We start from the raw sequence: 24,657 nt of genomic DNA on the forward strand, positions 1-24,657 counted from the left end.
TGCACTAGTTTCTTGTCCCAAAATATTAAAAACTAATTACAAAGGGTATTCTTGTTCCTTATGTTTCAGATAATACATGTACCCAAAAATTAAAAACAATACAGTAGCACATAAACTCCCAAGACAAAGAGATAGATCCTCTACTGTATACTCAAAAGTATTACAATATCCTCACGTTTATTATTGATAACTCTAAACAGTCGATCAATAAGCCCATTTCACAGTACAAACACTTTAGTAATGCAAAAACAAAATAACAAATGCCGCAAGTACCTCACAGGTACTTCAGATAACAAGAATGCCCTTTTTACACATTCAATGATCATACACAATCATATAGAGAAGAATTCTATCATTTGTATCATTTGCATTACAGAAATATGTATAATAGATAATATATGCACGAATCCGTCTTCTCAATTCTTTAGAATAAAAAAAAAATCTGCCGTAAGTGCTCACTGTTGAAATTCTGGTAGCTGCGAGACAGATTATTCTCAAATATGTTGGACATCTCTTCTTTCTCTCTCCAATATCATCATATTGATGCCGTTAATTGTCTTGGAAGCTAGTTGTGCTATATGTTGATGTTTGGTAGCTTCTGTCGGATAAACCTATATATAATTATATATGAGATATAATTTATATATATAATGATTAAATGTTTATTATATTAATTATCAAATTAACAAATAGACAAAGGGACATGTCTTTTCTTATCCTTTTCTCATTATAAATAAGAGGTTGCTGCCATTTGGAACACACTTACCGAATACGATGGCAGTGCTTACTACATTTGCAGCGATCCTGATAACTCAACATGGTATCAGAGCTGGGATGCAAATGTAAATTAAGTGGGAGCAACAGAGAACATTACCAGCCTTAACAATCTTCGATGGTTTTTTTCTTTTGAACTCAACCAGTGATACGACAAGTTGTTTCAGCCCTGGTCAGTTTTTGTTTGTTGAACCTTACCTTTATCACTTCCAAGAGGGCAATTCTTCTTTTGAGTTCATTCCTTTCTCGAGTAATCATTAAAATGGAGAGGAGATTAGTGAACAGGCAACGGAAGTCAGAAACAAAATAAGATATCACAAAAGAAATATGATACATAGATGGTACACGGTAGTACTAATATTGCAGAATATAATATAATAATCACAAAGGATGATAAACATTAGAGAAATGAGACAAGAGAATATATGGTGAATATGGATTCTATTCTCTGCAAGCTTTCTTGGGATTCTCTAATGGTTCGTGCGGGGCTATTTTTATGCAAACAATTTCAGTCATCGCTTGTCTCAATAAAAAAACTGAGAAACACTTTGAAATGATACATCATAGGAAAAGTTTTGGCTGCTAAGCTTATGGTGATTTTAAGCCACAAACGTATTTAGACATGATAAGGAGTGGCGAATATATATATCTCCTAGGCACTGGAATTTGATCAAAAGGAGACTAGTAAATGAGCAACCTTCATACGCATGTGACGTGGAAAGAAAAATAACTATTTTTCAGATTGCTACTGTGAGAATTTCGATGCAGTAGCATGGTATATAATCGTTCAAACAAGGTCAAAAAGTTCCCCTTGAAATGGAGAACGATGCATGAACCTGTGATTGAATTGACATGGGTGACTTGGAATAAGCTGTCGTCAAACCCCACGCAGCAGGAAGGTAAAGAAAGGAGTAACGTACCTATAGAACATAGTACACCACCTAGTAAGGTCACACATAAAAATATATGGATTCATAATAAGGACGAGCCACATCATCACTGTATATTGCAGGGATCCACAGAAGTCACAAATGATAAAACACGGGACTTATTAGAAGAGATAGACAAACTCACTTGAGGAGGAAGAAGACAGTAAATCGAACCGAATCAGGTCCCTTTTTGACAGTATGCATTGGGTGTTCAAAGATACATTATTACATAGAAGCATTAGATTCCTCTGAGGTGGTATTATATTGGCATAACAATAATAGCGTTTTTGGCACTGGGATAAATGGATGACAGGGTGAATAGATTAAATGTGAGGGAGGACAGTTGTTTTGGGGATACAAAAAGATTATCAGCGTCCATACTTGTAGGGTTTCATTATGGCATATATAGAGCAACATGGACAATAAGAAGAGGGCCAAATTACAAACAAGAGCATTTATAATCAATATATGTGATTTACATTTTGGAGGGAATAGAGGTAAATTTCATGTGAGGTAAGTTTATGAATTTATTTCATTCACATAAATTTATGTTATTTTATTAATAGAGACTTAGTGATGTTATATTCAAGAACATAAGAGAGATATAAAATAAAATAAATGAATATAAGAGATTGAAAAATTTGCAATAATGAGAATAGATTAATGTATATGTTTAAATTAGACATTGATCTATATTATTGAGTATTATATTAATCTCTTATTTTTATATGCACTATAAGAGATATGTGCCCTGATCCTTCCCTCCGAGAATGTTATTGTAGGAAGAGGGAGATTGAGATTTAAAGGGAGCTTGACATTTCATTAGAGGCAACCTTGAAAGAGAGGGAGTAGATAGAGGACATGATTTAGTCAACCTTTGGTGATCTCGGTCATATTGATTCAGAGGGAGTAAACCATGTTAAGATGGATTTTCCAGTGATTAATAAATTGTAGTAGTCAAGAGGATTGTAATTCATGAATATATCTCGTGACTGTGATTTTAATGGGCCTAACTCTTGTGTACATCATGAGGAAGTGACGACTTCCAAATGATGTCACTTGTATTTGCAAAAGTTATTGAAAGGTGACGATCTTACAATAGCTTAATTTTCTATTATGATGGATATCTTACAATGTCTATGCAGATCATAATAGATTATACTTTGCGTGGTGGATGTTTATATGGTAAGCATTATGAGAATGCATATGCACATATCTTATAAATATTTGTTTGAGTACATAGTGAATGTTATGCATATTGATATTCTGAAAGGCCATTACACAAAGTACTTGGTGAATATCACGCGTCTTGATTTTCTGGAAGGCCATTACTCATAGAGTACTTGATGAATATCATGCGACTTGATGTTCTAGAAGGCCATTACTCGCGATATTTGGTGAATATCTTGCATCCCAACATTTTGGAAGGCCATTACTCAAAGAGTATTTGGTGAATATCATTGATATTCTGGGAGGCCAATACTCATGATATTAGATATGATATCAAACACTTGTGAGTAATTAGTAAATATTATGTATTTTGGGAGATCAATACTCATGATATCATATGTGATATCAAACCTTATTGAGTATTTGGTGAATATCATATTCTGGGAGACCAATACTCTTGATATCAAATATGATATCAAAATGATGGATATCTTCTAATCAAAAATATCCTTAATCTTGCTAACCTGATATTACTTTGAGTTAATATGCGTGTTTATCCTGCCTAGCTAGGAAGGAATGTTGATGTTTGGTAGCTTCTGTCAGATTATATATGTATATAATGATAAATGTTTATTATATTAATTATCAAATTAACGAATAGACATGTCCCATTAAGAGACATGTCTTTTCTTATCCTTTTCTTGTTATAAATAAGAGATCGCTGCCATTTGGAACACACATACTAAATACAATGGTTGTGCTTAGTACATTTGCAACGATCTTGATAACTCAACACTATATTTTGGAGCTTCTCCTAACTTCCATGAAGACCTTAATGTTTATTCATATTATTATCGTATTCATATGACAAGTTATACAAGTGAAAGCTTTGTGCAAAAGTGACTATGACCATCGTGTCTGCATAATCCTAGTCATCGCTTCTGCCTTCTTGTCTTTTTGTTCTTATCTGGCATCTTGACATGGCACCGTTACGTTTTCTCATAACATGGGTGTTATTCGCTACTGAGGACAATATTTTTTTTTTCTCTTCAACAAAAGAAACATTAGTGTGTATATATATATATATATATGTATGTATGTATGTATTTATGTGTTCATGCTGTGTACTGTGAGCAGCTTGTGAATGTGAGAGCTGTGAGAGTCCTTGTATTTTTAGGTGCTGAGAAGTAGCTTGTGTGCTGGGAGAGTGGTCTGATTGCTCATGTATTGAGAGCTATCTGAGTGCAAACTATATTCTACACGAACTGAAATGAACTGTTACATGGACTATATTCTACATGAACTGTTACGTGGAATAACACCATATATTGAATTAAATATTCCCACCAAGAGTGAGCACCGCAAATGATTGACACCACCCAAACTGAAGAGGAATCTCCAGATGGGTCATTAAAGAGATGATGGCAGTTACTAAAGATGATGATATGCATCCTGACCTGATGCCACATCCACGCGATCATAAAAGAAGTCCATAAGAGATGAATGACAATATGAAACGTGTCGTCATTAACAATTCCGAATGACATAAAAACCATGCCAAATATAATGAAGACCAAACATTGTTAAGACAAAGAATGACGATGAGTTAGACTAATCACAAATATGAAAGAGCATGATGATAGAATAGCTGGAAACCATTGCAGGTACAGATGATGTCTCCTGCAGCTACTGTAAACATTTAGAAGTGGCCAACTCATGTGGGTCCCATTTGATATGCAAAGATCCCTTGAACCTTTATCCTAGTGCCTAGATGTCTCCTGCAGCTAGAATAGTGGAAACCATTGTAGGTACAGATGATGTCTCCTGCAGCTACTGCAAACATTAACATTTGAGAGTGGTCAATGTAAAGTTTCTGCAAATTCTGAATAATCAAATCTGAGATAATACCTTCTTAAGCTTGCTGTTCTGATCTTCCTTAATGTTTGACCTTGAAATGAGACGATAAATATTAATTGCCCTTCTGAAATATATTTATCACAACAAGTATTCAATTTGTGACAGAGTTGCTTAAAGGAGCAGACTTGTATTCTAATCTGTGTCCTTTAATTACAACAATATCCTCTTTATATACCATAACCAAAGGGCATGTCCCTTAAAGGGACATGACCCTATCTAAGGTCAGCCCACAATGTCTTCTCATAATTGGCGCCTAGAAGGAGATTTATTTTAATGACAAACATAACTAATTTAGTTAATGTTTAATGCTAACTTATAGTCACCCCAAATATCACCAATCATGCCTAATCAAGGGGCAATGTATTAATAGCCTTTAAAATGGTTTTATATGAAATAGGAGGAATGTGTGATTTGCACAATCAAACCAATATGAGGATCGAAGTTATAGTTTTAATACTCCCTCTTAACTTGATAATCATACTGAGAGATAACATATCTAACATCATCAATTATGATGAATAAGCATAGAATGATACTCTATATCTATCTGAATCTTCTTCTTAGCATGTGGTATCATTGAACACATGATCCTATGTCATATTACTATATCTATGATAGGACATTTCACTTATACTAGTGATAACAGTATTGCAATGATTACAATATAGAGGATAACATCCGAAGAATAATTAAATTCTTCATTTATCCAAGTTGTGACTCATAGGTACTGGCATTCGTATATCACAACATGATCGTGAGTTAAGATCTACCAGAACATAGGATAAACTCCAAAGAATAATAAAATTCTTTTTTTATCCAAATTGTGATTTATAGGCATAACAATGTCTATATCACAATGTGATCTTGAACTCATCTAAATCTGACAATTCACATTATCTAAGAGATTGTCATCTCTTATAATGTCTTTCATACAAGTGTTCTTTATCTCAGAGATAATCACCTCTAAAATAATGAATACAAATGGTGGAGCCCATAACAATCAATAGCCTCACAATAAAATAATTTTATTAATAATTTAAAAGAATACAAATGAATTACAATTCAACCATACCAAGTCTTTTCCTGAAGTGATCTATCGTCACTCAAGAGAGAGGTTTGGTCTGTTGTTTGATCTGCAGTGCAAATGTATTCTAATTTTACAGTATTCCTATCTACCATATATCTTACATAATGGTAAGGAATTTCGATATGTTTAGACCTATCATGAAAAATTGGATTCACAGAAAGTTTAATTGAACTCTGATTATCACAATAAATAATCGTAGGATTCATGGCTTGACCAAATAATTCCACAAGTAACTTTGTAACCCAAACTGCTTCCCGAGAGGCCATCACTGCTGCAATGTATTCGACTTCTGTGGAACTTTGTGCTATTGAAGATTGCTTTTTGCATATCCATGATATCATCACTGAGCCTAAACTAAAACAACATCCTAAAGTGCTTTTTCTATCAGTAACACTTCCAGCCCAATCTGAGTCTGTGTATCCATTTAGGTCTAATTCAACTTTCTCATACTTGAGCCCAAGGTTAAGAGTGCCTTGTAAGTATCTCATGATGTCCTTGATTGCAACTAGGTGAATCTCCTTTGGCTCACACATAAACTGACTTAATGCATTAACAACATAGCAAATGTCAGGTCTTGTAACAATTTCCCAAACATCATTCTTCATAATGGATTGGTATTTTTCTGTCATGGCATCCTTCAAAGCTGTGTGTTTAATAGCATCTGAAACATTGGTTGGTTCTGATTTAGACAAATCATTCATGTTTGTTGCATAACTAGAGAATCTTTTGGGTCTTTGGCTTTCTCTAAATGTACTAGATGGTGCAGTGAAGTCTTGTGCTTCCTCTACTGTCTTAATGGCCCAAAGTGGTCTTTTCCTAGAATTTTGAGTTTCTTCAAGATTGAGGTTTTGGATTTCATCTTCAATTTCTTCATTGTTCTCCCTTTGAGACTCAGATTCAATATTTCCTTCAAAACTAGGTAAGGGAGAGGGTTCGTCAAAACTTAGAGATCTTTTGAATGTAAAATCTTCTTCAAATATTACATCCCTATTAATTTCAATATTTTTTTGACCAGGTACGAAAATCCTATATGCTTTAGATGTTTCACTATACCCAACAAAAATACCTTTTCTCCCGAAGGGTTCTAACTTAGTTCTCTTTTGTTTTGGGACATGTATATATATTGGACACCCAAAAATCCTAAGATGACTTATATTAGGTTTAACCTTAGTAAAGACTTTTTTAGGTGTTTTATCTCTAAGGTAGGAGTGAGGACTTTTGTTTTGAATATAGATAGCAGTATAAGAGGCTTCTACCTAAAGATAATATTCTAGATTTTGATCAAATATCATAGCTCTTGCAGCTTTTATGATTGTCCTATTCTTCCTTTCTACAACCCCATTTTGTTGTGGGTTATAAGGAACGATATACTCCCTCTTAATTCCATTTTCTTTACAAAACTCTCTTTAAACAAATTTGAGGTATATTCCCCTCCATTATCAGTCCCAAGAGTTTTAATTTTATGTCCTGATAAGTTTTCAGTTAAAGTTTTAAATTCTTTAAATCTCTTAAGGATTTTTTATGATTCTTTACATTTTAAAAAGTAAATCCAAGTTTTTCTAGAGAAGTCATTTATAAAAAGTATATAGTACCAAATCCTCCAAGAGAAGGAGCAGACATAGGTCCACATAAATCTAAGTGGATTAATTCCAAAACATTGTTAGTTTTTCTAGTGCTATCATGAAATGGACTTTTGGTGTTCTTACCCAGAGCACATCCTTTGCATATATTTGAGTGATCTTTATTCAATTTAGGTATACCAGTAACCATCTTCTCCATAGTTGATAAGGTTTTGAAATTTAGATGTCCTAATCTTTTGTGCCATATTTTGTTTATATCAACAACTTCATGAAATAAGGCTTGAATAAGTCAACTAGGTTTTGAATTTAATTCGTACAAGTACCCCTTTCTTTGACCAATCAATTTTTCTTTCTTAAATGAGGAGTTCTTCGCCCAAGTCATTACTTTACCGTCCATGAATGCAACATTATGTCCATCATCTTCAAGTGTTGTAATCGAGATTAGATTCTTTTTTATTCTTGGTACATAGAGTACTCCTTTGAGAAGAAGAGAACTACACGACTTTCGTTTCAAGGTGTAATTTCCAATTCCTTTAACGGAATGTGCTGAATTATCATCGATGGTGACTTCGCCATTAATTTTTTCTGTCATAGAGTCTAGCGCCTCTCTGTATCCTGTAATATGTCAAGATGATCCACTATCAATCATCCATGCCTTTTTTGAGACTTCATTTGATAGTGCCGAATGCAATACACGATTCTCAGGATCATAGTTATCTTCTTTCCTAGTAATGTTTGTATAGTTTACTTCTTGTTTAGAAATCTCAGGGCAGTTAGATCTATAGTGTCCAAACTTTTCACATTTGAAGCATTTTATTTTGGATAGATCTTTCTTAGGTTTGTCATTCTTTTGATTACCTTTCCTCTTCTTGAAGTGCTTCTTCATACCTTTATAGGAAGTTGTGTTGAGAACATGAAGTTCTTTGTCTTTAGTTGTCAACTTTCCCCCTTTTTTAAGTTTTTTGAATTCTTCTTGAAGACAATCCCCTTTATGTCTATTGAAGTCAGGAAGATTGTCTCTAGCACTTACTCAAGAGACCTTCAGTTGTAATGTGAAGAGTCTCTCTATGTGTTATATATATCACTTCAAGCGAAAGACATTGTACATTTTATTATCAGTAATGTGATATTTTATTGTGTGGCTGAGGTTTTCCCTTCATTTGGAAGGATTTTCCTAGGTTATCTCTTGTGTTTTTGTACCTCCTTTATGTTTTTCCTTATTGCTGTTTATCATTGATTTCTGGATTAAATTTCTAACAAAAAGAAAGTATTTAGCTTGTGAGTGACACTGAATAATTCTATAGGACTCCATATAGTAACTAATTTTCTGACTTTAATTGGCAGTAGTTAATCATTGCTATAATGGCCCTCCTCAAATCTGCTCTCAAAAAATGCTGATGAAAGCTCAAGGAATTTCATCAAACAATTCACATGCAAGGGACGTATGACTGATATAGTTTTTCAGCTGGCTTTAAATGACTCTTTTTTCAATTTGCATCAATGAGAATCTTGTGCTAGAAGACTCCAAATGAACTACACAATAGCTTAACATGAGTGTGCTACTAATTTTGACAATATTCAGTGCATATATATGATCTAAGCATGAAAAATGAACACTTACAGCCAACTGGCATTTTTACAAACAGTTGGTATGCAACTAACTAGCTGATAAATAATGATATTGAATTGCTTAAATGACACCAGCAACTATTATCTTCTTAATTTGCAATGAAATTTCTAATACAATGCTCATGAAATATGGCCAAAACTTTTGGCATTTACATGGATTACAAAATGATAATGCTGGTATAATGCACACTTACAGCTGAAACTTATAACACCTAAAAAAAAAAACTATAAAGGAACTTGGTTGTAGATGGTTGTAATATTTTTCTTCAATGCTGCCCCTTCTGCTTTGCTTTTCTGATTTGCTTTTTCGAACTGCTTTTTCGGATCTGCTTTTTGAACGGCTTTTTCGGACTGCTTTTTCAGCCTGCTTTTTCGGTTCCGCTTTTTCGGGCTACTTTTTCGTATTTGTTTTTTCGGACTACTACCTTGTTGAATCTCAAGACCATATCTTTCAATGGCGTCAAGATTTCCAACTTGAAGGGATTTCGTCCTTCAAACTATTGAGACATAATCACCAGGAAATTTCCCAATTTCTTTGATATTTCCAACCATGAATAAATGAGAGCTATCCTCTTCCTTTTAATCCCTTCCTCACTTGCTCCACGCTTCCGTCTTGCCAATGTGGGATAATACATGAGTTTTAATATTACTTTTTTTTTTCCTTTTACAAAGTCCATGTATGTACTCAAAAGGGGGACTCTTGATTTTTTTATAAAGTGACTTTATGAAACATTATAATATTTAATTTAAATAGTCACTTTACCGTTGTAACTTCGAACATTAAAATAATATACCAAATAAACTCGAAATCCCACATATAATAGCTCATCAGAAAGAGCCCAAGAAAGCGCATCTCATCCTGTCACTGAAAATTGAAGGCACTGCATCCCCCTATTGGCTTACTAAAAATAGTAAGTCTTTTCGAAAACCCAACAAACGAACTCCGTTTGGCCTGTAATTAAATTTGACTAGGCCAAATAACCTTAGGATCCCTTTTGAAGTCCTGGTTAGCCCTTGGGACCATACAAGAATGGGCTAACGACAACATACCTCCAAACTGGCTAAGTGGGGGACATTACAATTACTCTCCAAATGTACTAGTTTCTTGACCCAAAATATTCAAAACTAATTTAACACAAAGGATTGATATTCTAAACTAATTACAATGGTACTCTTTTCCTTCTTTTTCAGATAACACATATACCCATAAATTAAGAACGATACAGTAATTCATAGTTTTTATGGTCACCATCTCCCTGCATATTCCTTGTTCCGCGCTCAAATTAAAATAGGGCTTTAAACCCTACTCTTGTGCTCTGCCAATTTGGTCATTTATTCAATTGTGTTCCCAAATTAGGAGTCATTTGTTGCTTTGTTGGGTTTTCATTTATGGGCACAAATACAATGAAAATGTATTTGGATGCATTGCTTTTTTGAGGCTTTCTAATCGTGAAAGTTTTTCTTGTCTATTTCCACTCATGATTATCAACTTGTTCATGGTCATAAAAAGACGAGTAATATTCTCAATTGTAACTTGACTCTAAGGCACATAAACTTAACTATACTTCCTTTTCTTATTATTTCTATTTGGAACAAAATATTCAACAAGACATGATTAGTAAAATGGTCTTTATTCTTAATTGTTATTTATATTGAAAAATGAATGAAGATGTTTAATATTTTGGGTTCAGTACTTGTTATCAGATCTACAATCTAATGTTGGTCATCACATTACATATTTCAGGATCAATATGCCCTTCCTATTTCAAATACTGTACAAGGGCTGAACCCATTGATGAACAGATACCAGGTTTGTTTACAGAGATTGATTTTATCATTATGAGCTTCTGCACATTATTTATGTACATGACTGTACAATATTGTTTAAAACTTTATTAGAAATCTCAGAAATTGGCTAATCTAGTTCCATGTTAGGTTTCGGCCTGTAGTGTTTTTCCATTGAGATTTCCACCATATACCCTCTGGGCTTGGCAAAGATAAATAATGTTTTTCATGAAGCTATGGGCTGTTAAGGCCTGATATTGTATGGGATGTACTGGGACATGAACAAGAAACTTATGATACATCCCACAACAAACAGAAATTAAATAGTTATTGAAATTATTATTTCTATAGAAAGGCAAGATGACTTTCTTCATACAAACAATACATGTTTAACTCAGAGGATTTTCACTGGGATTCTAATTTTTTAGGTTATATGTTTTTTTGGGGGCACAAACATATATGTTGTATCCTCTATTCATATTAGACGTAGGGTTTGGAATTCAGTCTTTTTAAATATAATTTTATCGTATGCCTTTTTGATGCCAATTTAATTCTTTGATCTTCGAATTTAATTATGCTTACAAGTTGTCATTGATCCAATCTTTTCAATGTTGACAGGTTTTGGATGCATTGATAATACTTCTCTGTCGCAGGCCACCTCCTGCTATAGAGGTGTTATGGCTTGCAGGTTCTCTTCTACGACAACTTCATCCATATCAAAAACAGAATTTCAGCACCCACCATCTTAAATTGCTTGATGTAAGCATGATAGGGAGCCCCCTTGTGCATAATGTGAAATTAAAATGATTTTATTGCTGCAGTTCCAAGCATATCAACCTATAGTTTTTCATTTCCTCTATTGTAATATGGTTTTGGACCTTTTTGATATTGTGAGTCATGGTGCAGATCTGTTCTTGGATGTTTTTATATGATAAAAAAATGTATTGCCTAGGTTTTATGTCAGTTGATTATGCATTGCACATGTGGTTATACCATGATAGTGCAAGTTTTCCTGAAGAGAAGTAATCTCAAAGAAAGAGGGTTAATGCTATATAGTAAAAATTCGAGTTGCCAGATTCATGGTCTCCCCTGCACAGTTAAAATACCAGATACAGATACGCCACTATTAGCCATGGCATTTAATTTATGTTTTATTCTTCAAGCTTAGGATTACAAATGATAATTATATAATTGACAAACTATATTGTACTCATTTCCACACAGCTCTTGAGTTAAATTTTAGCTGGGAAGCATTACGTCTAATTACAGCATAAGATATATGAAATGATGATTGATTGTTGTTATTGTCAAAGGACAAGAATGCTTTTTATACAGAAGATTACGAAAGACCTTTTCATAACAGAATACTAAAACTGACTGACTTACAGAATATAAAGTTATAAATTAAATTACTTAAATGACCACCATTGTAAGCTAAATATTACAGTATTACCTTAATACACTCCCTTAATTGTCATTCTATTAACTACATCTGCCTTGAAAATTTTCATTAAGCTGATCTGACCCACGATCTCTAATGCCAATTGCAATGGTTTTCTTTATTGAGTATGTTGTTATTGATGTTCAAGGTTGTATAAATTTCAAAGGATTATTTAATTAATAGAGATTTGGATTGAGTTGCTTGGTTGTCTGTTTGAGCTACCTGTTTGCTTGCTTGAGCTACTTGGTTACTTGGTTGAGCTGGTTGGTTGTCTGATTGAGCCACTTGCTTGCTTGGTTGAGCTTCTTGGGTGCATGCTTGAGCTGCTTCTTGGTTGTGTCCAGGAGATGCTTCTTGGTTGTCTGCTTGAGCTGCTTAGCTGTCTACTCAAGCTACTTGCATGTCTTCTTCAGCTACTTACTCAGATGCCTTTATCATTATTTGAATTTCCAAAAGGATTAAATTCTAAACTTTACAAGTGATAGCACGTTTAAAGAAGCATCACATATGGTCCCTGTTTCCCATTTGTACTTGGTGTTTTTGCTTTGAATCATGGTTCATGGTTATCCACCTTTTGGATAGTGGCATCTTTATTTATTTGTTCTTCCTATTTTGGGTATGTGAGTGGGAAGTGGGGCTGTGTAATGGCTTCAATTATTTAAAAGCCTGAAGAATCAGACTCTTGATATTTTTCATTAATGGATCTTGTTTACAGATTTCATTTTGTTGGTGGCCAATTCTATCTCAAGTTTAGCTACATGACATGTTTTTGGCCATGTGCTCAAATGTGTTGACTGGGTCGTATGTGGAATGCTGCATGTGCTTTCAGTATCTTGATCCCACTTTATGGTTGTTGTCTGCGAGCCAAGTGTTGTTGTAGTAGGTCTGCATTTGTTTGTTGACCGCCTGCCAAGTGTTGGATTGATTAGTTACTCTTCATATGACAGCATGCTTTCAGAATCTTCCTTCTGAATAAGTCCAGGTTTGACGTTTCTGTGACTGTCAGTTGAAACTGAAAAACCTTGCAATTCCCGATGAAATCTTAGAGTGGAAAAGGCAATTTTGCAGTTAACCCATTATTTTCTGGAGTTTAATATTTGTGTATGAGTTTGAGCAAGTTAGTAACATGGGTGCTGGAAGGCAGTTGGCTTGCAGTGATTCTCTAAAGTTTTTTATGCTTGACAGGATTACCTATCTGTTCTATTTATAAAACTTTTCTGGAATAGGTTTAGTTCATATTTGTAAAGCAAATGTTTTTGCAACTGCCATCCTTGAGTTGCCAGGTGTAAAGCGAATGTTTTCTTCTATGGCCAATCCGGGCGATGATTGTGTAAGGACACGATGTTGATGACCATTGAAGATTGGTAACGGATGCAGAAATGTCTATTATGAGAATTATGCTCTAGTAACGTCTAAGTTGAAAAAATCATTAAGCAAGAAAAAATGGGCGCTGTGTATGAGTAGACTTTAAGCCGGAGGTGAGCTGGCTATTTTCTGTTCGTTCAGTTGAGAGTATTGACTGTTTAGAGGCTGTCAGGACTCTTTATGCTTGACAGGATTACCTATCTGTTATATTTATAAAACTTTTCTGGAATAGGTTTAGTTCATATTTGTAAAGCAAGTGTTTTTGCAACTGCCATCCTTGAGTTGCCAGGTGTAAAGCGAATGTTTTCTTCTATGGCCAATCTGGGCGATGATTGTGTAAGGACACGATGATGTTGATGACCATTGAAGATTGGTAACAGATGCAGAAATGTCTATTATGAGAATTACGCTCTAGTAATGTCTAAGTTGAAAAAATCATTGAAGCAAGAAAAAATGGGCGCTGTGTATGAGTAGACTTTAAGCCGGAGGTGAGCTGGCTATTTTCTGTTCATTCAGTTGAGAGTATTGACTGTTTAGAGGCTGTCAGGACTCTTTCTCTTCATTGTTCTTGGCCTTTACCTGTTGAAGAAATGTCTTTTTGGGCACTTATGCCTTGCCACTTTTTGGAAAACGGTGGGAGCTGTAAGTATTGAATAGTTTCCTTAAAAACTCAGAGCATATACGTTGGTTTCTGGGCAAGCACAGAGCCTCCATGTTTGATGACATGACAGTAAAAACGACTCTTACATATTCAGATGACAGGCCACGTTTGTCCTCTTCTACGAAATAACACCTCTTCTTGTATCAATGGAATTGGGTTGTATGAAAAAGAGGTTTTTTTTAATGTGAAAAGGTGTCTGGTTAAAAAATGATTTTCTAACTGCCTGGTCGTGGGTGCTGTGTAAAAATGTAAGTTATGCTTGCTAGAGTTTTTGCAGAAGAACACAGAAAGCAGTGTGGATTATAGAACATATACTGTGTGGACGTGACTTTTTAGTGTGAGAAGAGACTGAACACGTTTTTGAAGAATTGAGGTAGGTGACCGTGTGAATCATTGAAGATGATAACCTGCATATTCTTGAGTCCTGTGACTGTTGAAGAGAGTGTAAATTCACAGGTCGATCTTCTATGACATAAAAACAATTCTTAATCCACTAAGAGTCTTAATAAGTTTGGAGGGTTCACTTATTTCCGAGTGGACACAAAGCTTGCATGATTGTTCTGTATATCTCTTGTAATGGTCTGATGTGCTGGGTAGGAGCCCTCTGCAGGTTGCAGACTCAGTTTGCTTTGGTCGAAGCCAGAATTGTATTTGGGGTGAGCCATAGAGTTGCAGCTCTGGTTGTACTGGGTTGTAGCCCATTTTTGGAGATTAGTGATACTATGGTTTCTACCCAAAAGGGTTTCCACAAGATAAACCGTGTGTGTTCTTGTCTTCTTGTTTCTCCTTTGTGTTTGGATTAAATTTTTATAATACTGATCCACTCCCTCTCCCTCTCAGTATTTTTTGTTTTTCACAGACACAGTGTCTGTTGTGTGAACCTTGACTAGGACTGGGTAGTTAAGTATATTCTTGTGAAAAATGTATATTTGTGATGGGTGATTTTGGTTGGAATTGATGGTGAGATTGATGAAGTGAGGTATACTGCATTCCAAATAAAGAAGAAAAATTGTCGAGCATATTAGTGCTGAGATATATTTTTGGTGTCAAGCTTCACATGTTGAGAAATGATACCTTGCTAGTGAGTTGAACTGAAAAGGTTCAATGCAAGAAAAAAGGTGAGTTGTGAAGGTGACTATGGACTCATGAGGAAGTGTTTTATCCAAGGTTGCAAGGGGACAGAGGTACTTGGGTACTTAGGGTACTGGTACTGGTACAGGTACAGCTATTTTCCAAAATAGGGGATGGGGGTACTTGGGTACGTCAAACTTTTTTAATAGATAATTTAATATTCATAGAATATATGAAAATATTTGTCATAACAATGATTTCTCAAAACAAGAACAGTCGTAAGGTTTACACATGTAATGTATTCTTCTCAGTTTCAGATTTGCAGTGTGTATATGAAAAATATAAATATTTAGATGCATAACAGAGAAAGCGGACTTTAAACATGAACAAGAATATCGTAATCATATAACAATGACATATTGCAAATGATAAACTTCTGACTTGAACAGTGATACTGTTTAGTGATTATAAATTTTGGACTTCTGACGCATTGAATTAAGCTTCATAAATAACAAGCTCATATACAAACAAAAAATTGAAACAAATATCAGAAATCTTAATCAAGCTCCTTAGCTATGATGCTCTCCATTGAGTACCTGGTACTTTGGGTATGTGGGTATGTATCCCATGGGTGTGGATACATGTATGCATGCAACCTAGGTTTTATCAGATATGTGGTCTCTGAAGATATATGAGTTTGTTGATGCTTTGAAAATGAGTGACTGAAGTTAAGGATGTGGTGTACCATGCAATTTTTGAAGAGGATTGATTTACTATTGTTAATTTTTCTTGGCGCTATTGTTGCATCTCAGACTTTTGTAATTCATTTTTGTTCCTAATTTTGAGTTGGTGCTTCATTTGTTATAAAAGGTCATGCAAATCACTGTAAAATTTCTCAATTCAAAAAATTCATTATTTTGCCAAAAATTGTGAAAAGAGCCAGGGCAAAAACCCTCCATTGCAACAGAAGAATAGAAACACACAATTTTGTAATAAAGAAAATCATGCAAAAACTCCAGTGCTTTTGCAGGAATATAGTTTACCGCAAAATTCCTTGCCGCATCCCAAAAACAGGTGCAAGAAACCATGATTGGATCTAGTAGTCATAAAGAAGAGTTGCTATAAAGCAACATCACAATTTCGTTAAAACATCATAGAAAAGCCTTGGTTTGTATCAAAAGCTGTAAAAACACATGTTTTTGAAAAAAATTATGGAAAGAATTGTGCAAGAGCTGCCATGGGTTTTGGAAAAAACCTGTCATGATTTTTGTTGGAACAAAAAACTTGAGAACTGCTAGAAAAATCCTTTGTTAAAAAAGAAAGATTTTTGTTCAAGCTGAAGACCTATCAAAAACCTAAAAAATCTTCTGAAAATATCCTTACAAATTGTTCTGAGAAAACCACAAGCTTTATTCTATTTAAAAAAATCTGCTAAAAAGTCCTATAATTTTTGTTTTTAAGAACCAAGCAAAAACTTTTTAAAATTTCTTCTAAATTTCTGTGTGGTTAAACCATAAAATTTATTGGAAAAGTTTGCCAAAAGACAACAGTTGCTTAGATGCCATGAAAATATGAAATAATAATTGTGTTTTTGTAGTCCTCAATTTTGGCTTTACAAAATTTGGGCAACCCTACGCAATTTTGTTTTGGATTCGTAGGCGCATCCTCGAAGTTTTAATGTATTGATAAAGTATCATAAAGACAATTCGTTATTCCTGAATTGAACTCAATGTTTGTCTATGTGATCCTATCTATGAATTCTTTTTGAAGGTTTTCCGTCGAGATTATCCCTATTTGTCTATTGGTAAGAGTTTTTCTTCTCGCTCTGCAAACACTCAATTTTTGGTAAACTTTCACGTCTTTTTTTGTTCTGTGTTGTAAATAGTTTTTGCTTTTGTTTTTGCCTTGGTTGAATAGCCCTTGGAATTCTGCTCGTTTCAAGCTAACTTAGGTTGAAATAAACTCGTGCAAAGTGTGGTGACTACTTGAAAACAAAAGGTGGTCCAATGTCGACAAACAACATTTCTCCCCTTAGGAAGAAGATGGACCAAGTGCAAATGCAAGAATGCTTCCCATTGTGGATAGGAAGAAGGAAAGGGAATGTAAATGAAGTATGAACTCTCTGAAGTCTATTTATGTGTTACCATGTCCTTGAATGATGAAGATGCCATGAACCAATCAGGATGAAGCCCAATAGAAGGTGACAAACAAGGAACCAATGGTGACTGATCCATGTTATAATATGGTTCAAATTCCAAAGAAAAATGTGTCTCCTCAAAAGAAGTAGGAAGAGAAGCCCCCCTCGCCACCCCTTGCCCACCCCCCTCACGCCCCTCAATGTAGAATCTACACCCATGATAGATGCTCCTGGATCAATGTAGAAGCTGCACCAAGAAAAATGAATGTTCTTCCCTTAAGGTAGAAATGGTGCCATAGGTGTATCCAAGAATCCTCCCCAATCAGTGGTAAGAACCCTTAGAATGTATGATGTCTCGGGAAACTAAATAGGAATCTCCAACACATGAGTATGATCAGCCATGCAATATGACAAGTCAAGTGAAGTGTGAGACTCATGAATGTCAATCTTCAGAGACTAAATTGTCTTCTCTAAAGTGAAAGAGACCTCAAACCGTTGTAAGAAAGTATCCACAATCATGCCAAAGTTGAAAGAAGGATCAAGTAGAGAATCACAAGGGTTAAAGTGTTCCCTCACAACAACTGAAGAAGGATCATCTTCAACAAAGAGAAGATGAATATCATCGATGACGCCTCCCAAATCCTCAATGTAGGACTTCATAAACAAACCTGCAATGTCTGTCAAGAAGTTATCTCAAGGAATTATCACTGGAAGACAAGGAATGTCATGTTGCACTGAATCACCTGAATCCATGGTTGTGTGGATGTATGTATCATCGGGAACAACAGTAGATGTGATCTCAATTGGAGGAGTGGGTAATGCAATGTGAGGCTTTCGATCAAGACTATCTTCGTTTGCAAGATCTGCAATGAACTCTAATGTTTCATCATCATAGAGAATATTATCTGCATCATCATGTGGAATGAGACAATATGCACCTAGATCAATTAGTACTCCAGAAATATCTGGGTATCCAAAATGTTCCAAAATAAGATTCCACCCTTGGAGAGGGAAATCATTATTCAGGGTTGTACAATACACTATATGATATCTCCAGGAAGCAAGACTCCTACAAATTGTACCTCTAATATGTCGATTTTTAGAATGTCGTGCTTCTCTCTTCCAATATGTATTTGTCTTAGGAATTCGTTCATAAAGATGAGGCAAGATATTAAGCCATCTACAATGTGTGATGATGCCTTTTGCCCATAATGCATAATTATCCCTAGTTAGCTGTATGACAATGAGGTGTAGTTTTGCTATGATTACATCAATAATGTACCCCCAAAATGCAATGAAATAGAGAAACCCTCCCAAAATAGATAGTTTTGGCACTTTATATGTAGTGCAAGTACAATTGCCACTTGCTTAATTTGGCCATAGTGGATTTTTTATTTTGATTATTGCAACGAAGAATATGAAGCGATAATAGACACAATACAATTAGGACACAAAAAGGATCTTCAAAGTACAAATAGCCAATAGGCCAAAATAGACCAAATGCTCCAAATAAGTCTATTCTATGATGGTAAATCTTGATTGCTATCTAAAAATTATGCACTTTCAAAAAAATGGAATCTGAAAAGGTGTTCGTATGAGCTTGAATGAAGCCTCTAAAGTTGCAGAATCAAGCGTTGGATATGTAGAGTTGCCAAAATTTGTACTTTCTGGAAAAATTGTCCACCAAAATCATAAAATAGTTGCACCATTAAAAAGTTCAAAATATTCAAGCCAAAATAAAAAAAAGATTGCATCTAATTTGGAGTCAGTATGACCAAATTATGGCCTTGCAAAGTTGGGCAACCAAATTGAAAATGCAAATGGAGGGGTTCAAATTGTACAAGCATCGGATGACATCAACAGAACACTATGCTTAAAATTTACAGCTAGATGATCGTCGATGGAAAATAAAATTGTCCATATGTGGATGGTTAGACTGTCATCAAATTAAATACAAAAATGTTGATGACACCATGAGATTAAAATCGACGGGTGCATGCCTGTCAAGGCCAAAATAGTCAAAGTGCTTGATGATAGCCAAATACCCTTAAAATTCATGATAGTGAAAATTGCAGAAATGCAAATTTCTTTTGTTTTTAAAACAAAATACTAGTTTGCCCGATCTGAAAATGCAAGGAAACCACAGCTCTAATGAACCACGATCGAGTTGAATGTGTGTAAAGGGCAACTTGGATGTGAAGAAGAGCTCGATTGAACCGAATATGAGGATGAACTCGAACCAATGTTTGGCAGTGAGGTGGGCAATCAACAATTCATATCTCCCTTCAATGTCAGTGTGGGGATTTAATGTGTGAAGACCAAGCTCATCTGAAGTGGTAGATGCACTACAAATCCATGTGCACGATTATTCAAACTCTTTAAGAAGTCTTCCACAAGAGAAACACATATGAAATCCACTGATATGTGTGTTTGATGAGTGCGTGAGGAGATCTTGGGCAATGCCCAAAGATCTCTATGTTGCTAAAGGACTTGAACTGTCGCTGACTTTCAAAGGAAGGGGCCACCTTGGGCGTAGATCTAAATGTGGACCTGCGTGAAGACTACAAAATCACTAATGGACCCACATGTCTGATGGATGGAGTTGGCAACCTTGCTCAAATCCGCTTAGCTCAGGAGAGAGTAGGACTACTCCAAATCGCGTGGATTGATGTCGTTGTGGTGCTCAACCTGCCAAATCTCAATATGTGAAGGCTCAAAATCAAAAGAGATGTCCAATCGGGCTTGGTAGTGTGTTGAATGGGATCTCAAAGTGTCGTTGCCCGATTGTAATGTCTAGCTAATCAGATGAGGAGCTTGGACTTGTGCTTGAATGCCAAGTCAAATATGTTGATCCCATAGTGTTGTCGAATGGTCATTTTCAGGCCCTTTAATGCAATGACTGCACATTGTTAAAAGAAATTGCAAAGACCTAGTTGTGTGATGCCTTGCCAAAAGCAAGTGCCCAGTTGAAGGGAATAGGCTCGGCCCGTGCAAGCAAAAGGAATATGTTGCGCACTAATAGACTATGATACAATGGTCAGATTGGCTAGAAAACACATTTTTTGCCCAAAAAATGAAAATGATAATGACGACAAAAAAAATCAGATCTACAAAAAAATTGAAACAATTTTTTTTGAATAAAAGATTTGAATCGTACCGCAAATTGCAAATCGAGCTGTCGAAGCTTGATGTGGAAATTTTTGTTTTGCCTCAAATTTGATTTCTGTGTAATATAGGCAACTTTATAGTCAACATTCCCTGGAACAGCCATCCGAATGCAATGGTGAGGTCCAATCTTGCTCTACACACTTCCACAAGAACATTGATTCTAGCTCTGCATTGTTGCCCTCCAAAATGAAGCAAAATGCTCTCCAATGGCTATATAATGTAACACTCCTTCGGCTCTGATACCATGTAAGAATTTGCATAAGGCAAAAAATATAATACCAAGATCTAGAAGCTCAAGAGATAGCACAAGAAAGACAAAAGGATGATCAAATGATAATGAATATTCAGATACAATGCATGTAGAAGTGACTGAATACATAGGCAATGCAAGATAACTAGGAGTGATGCAAGTGTTAAGTATAACAACTAAGCACATGTCCACCAAAGGTGGATTATCCTTCATTGTGCATTAAAGTATGTGCAACAGTAAGAGGATAAGAACAGTAAGGTGTATCACACAAAGAGTGGTGTGAGACAACATGAGCTCAAATAAAGTGCAAAGTCCTATATGTCTACGTGACAACTAATATGAAATTGCATTATCCTAAGTGAACTTAAGTAAAGTGTAATTAGTAATATTTAATTACACTAACAGTGTAGAATCGTACAAGTTGTTGTTCTGGCTATGTGGAATGGTAAACATAGGGAAGATGATGATCATCTTATTTAATGTATTGGACCCCTCTTTGGGTACTCTCAAGGTTGTGAGACTGTGTAGATCATCCACTCAGCGATATCTTTCTTCTTCTAGCACGTCTAGGGGTTCTCAAAGATGTCTTGAGGTCTCCTTCCTTACAGGGCCTATTTGGCGATTTTGGACTTATTCCCGACTGATTAGAGCAGCTAGTTTGTTGGGTTGTTTGGTGGCTTCATCGCTTCGGTTCTTTGGTCTGTTGCTTGTTGCTTTGTCTTTTTCCAGACATCGTTTGGTGCTCTTGATGCATGTTGGGTTGCTGCTCTACTTCAAGCAATCCATTGGGCCCTTTTGTTGGACATTAATAAATCTATCTTCTCTTATCTTATCTCCATCAATCTAAAGAAGGAATGTGATAGATCTTTTATTGAGTGGATACATAGCACAAAGCATACAAAGATGTGTCAATGTTGTACCTCAACCAATGATAGCCATGTGGAATTTTTTTCCATTATTTGTTGCAATTTGAATGACATTTTTTGATGTGACATCTTCAATGGTCAGTTAATTTGATAGTTTTCATTTTCTCTATATTTAGTGAACTACAAAATAAAAATAACTTGAACTACTTGTATGTTCATACTAAACTTTTATAGAACTTCCAAATTGACGAAACAACTCTACAATCTATCTTAGTGAGGAAGGAATTTTATACCTATTCAAATTTGTTGTTTATCCCATAGTTGAAACAGTCTCGGCAATATCTTGCTGGACCCAAAAAAATTCAAAAACTCAGAATTGCCAAAAAATCAGCTATAAATTGACACCTTTATCGAAGATTTGAAAATATATAATTTCTTAGATAATCTTAAAACACACACATGTAGAACGTATACACCAAAAGTTAAATTTTGTCAATGCTTTTGATGTTATTATATTGCTTCTTGTGCTCTCAGTCATTGTGGAAGATTGATTTTGAAAGCAAGTATTTAATTTCAGTTTGCTAGGGCCTAGAATTAGGATATTTATGTGTTCAAGTGCTTAATTTATTACCAATTTTCAATGTGACAAGAGGGGCATAACAATGCAGTAATGTATGGTTGTTTTAACTTTTAAATTTTCAGAATTTTGGTGTGTTGACAATTCTGGAGACATTTTTAAAAAGATCTTGGCATGTTGTATGGGGATTGAACATACAAATTTTAATCAAATTATATATATTTAAATTTACCATAATGGCATAAACCATTATACAAATAATAATAAATTGTGATGGACTAGCAAAGAAAAAGAAAAAATAGATTTTAAAAACCGAAGAATAAAGTGTCGGCAATTCTGCAGAATGTCATTGAAGAAGCCTAAAGGTAAATGAAGGCATTGAAGGTGAATGGTGTCTGTAAATGAAGGTGTCGATTCTGAGAATGGCGTCTATAAATGAAGGCGTTGTCCACTAAAAACGTTGCATTTTTTGTTCACTAGAAATGACCACAAAAAATGACCCCCAAAATGTTTTTTTCATCACTTTTCTAACAGCAAAAAACCCTTTAAAAATGTGTCGGGTTTCCATTGACTTGGTGACTGACATAAATGTAGATATATCACAATTTTTTGTCAAAAACTCGCAAAAATGCTGGCAATTATAATGGAGATTAAAATTTTTCCTTTTGTATCTCGCGATATATCGTGCATTTTCAATTATGGTTTATCCATTGCTTCTTGGAGTCTAGAAGAGTAAATGATATTACTCATCAATGCTTTGGAGGTCTTCTCTCTTAGAAACCATCGTGGAGAGCTTTTAATAAAGGAATAGGACGGGGCTGTTGTCTTGTATTATGAAACAATTGGAATCTTTGCAGATTCAACCTCTAGAGCTTCGTGCTTCACATCATCTATTATTAGAATGAATTGTTGAGACTTTCTAGATGCTAAGTTCTCAAACTTGACATACCCACTGATAAGAACCTCTCAAACCTGACATCTCAAAGTCTCACTGTAACCTCCAAATAAACTTTTCATGCTAGGAGGTTCCAATTTTGTCCTCTACAAGTATATGGATGTATATTGGATGACAAAAGATGCAGAAATTTGGGCTTCACACCATGGAATTCCTTCGCTGATGTCTTCTCCTTCAAGATCCTATGAGGACAAGTGTTCTAGGTCATGAATCATGTCCTTAGCAATGTTTATGGTTGATTGATTCCTTTGATTGACAATCCCATTCTATTGTGTGTTGTTTGAAGTTTCTTCCCTCCTCGTTTATCCTTGTTTCCTTGCAGAAAATTTCCAGCTAATTGGAGGTGTACTCTCTCCTATAGTTTGAGCTCAATGCCTTGATCTTCTTCCTGGTTTGTTTCTCAATTAGAGCTTTGCATTCTTGAAAAATGCTAAAGGGCTCGTCCTTGGTTTATAAGAAATAGATCATTGTCTTGTGAGAGAAATCATCAATAAAAGAAACATAATACATGCTTTTAATGTTGGTCCTATTGACATTGGTCCATACAGATTGAAATGCTCTAAGTCTAAAATTTCTTTAGACCTATGCTTGCTACTTGGGAAAGTAGCATTGGCATGCGTGCCAAGTGTTTATAAAATCCTCCTTGTTCAATGTTAAACACTGAAGTCTCAGTTTGTCTTCTTTTCTTAACACTTGATGCATAATGACCAAACTTGTGATGATTGAAGCAGTTGATATGACTGGAGTCCTTTTTCACTGACTGTCAGGATTTTTCCTCATCCTTTCCCTTACCCTTGCTTTGGACAAAGAAAGCTGAGTTTATGTTACTTTCTATCTTGTTTGCTTTTGACTCGATTCAAGTTTCTTCCTAGATAGAATAATCCCATACTCTCTCAAAGGAAGTAAGCTTTCTCCTGGCATAAATCTTTGAACGGATACATGCCATGATGATGAGAACCCATTCAAAGCTAAGCTCAGTAGCTTTACTCCTTCAACCTTATTTCCCGTTGCTACAAGTTTGTCAGAATGTTAACCACCATCAGGCAACTAACAGTATACATACTAGACATCTGTAGGGATCGGTGTTTTTTTCTTTTTCTTATTATCATTTTCTTGTTAATGTTTTCACTTTTGAAAAGGGTATCCAGAGTGAAGTATCTTCTTGACTGATTTCTTTTCTGAAAAGTGAGGAATTACAGTATCCTTCACTATATCTAGGATCATTCACTTTGCTTTAACCTGTTTCTTCTTGTGAGCTAACAATCATTGAGCATTTTTGGGTTTAGGAATCACAT

The 24,657-nt window shown here is 35.1% G+C and overlaps 1 protein-coding gene across 6 annotated transcripts in view; it reads left to right on the forward strand.

Moving 5' to 3' along the window:
• LOC149537888 (CLEC16A-like protein) overlaps positions 1-24,657 on the forward strand; it is a 94,124-nt gene that overhangs the window by 63,483 nt on the left and 5,984 nt on the right. For all 6 annotated transcript variants that reach the window (XR_016355928.1, XR_016355929.1, XM_089799290.1 and 3 more), the window contains exons 14-15: positions 10,831-10,896; positions 11,490-11,630. Coding sequence is in view for 4 of the 6 variants with exons in the window: in XM_089799290.1 (XP_089655416.1) it covers positions 10,831-10,896; positions 11,490-11,630 (207 nt within the window). In the remaining 2 variants the exon portion in view is untranslated. The remainder of the gene's footprint in view (positions 1-10,830; positions 10,897-11,489; positions 11,631-24,657) is intronic.

Source organism: Cupressus sempervirens, chromosome 9, assembly GCF_028749045.1.
Source record: "Cupressus sempervirens isolate cs-2001-9-10 chromosome 9, ASM2874904v1, whole genome shotgun sequence".
NCBI lineage: Eukaryota > Viridiplantae > Streptophyta > Pinopsida > Cupressales > Cupressaceae > Cupressus > Cupressus sempervirens.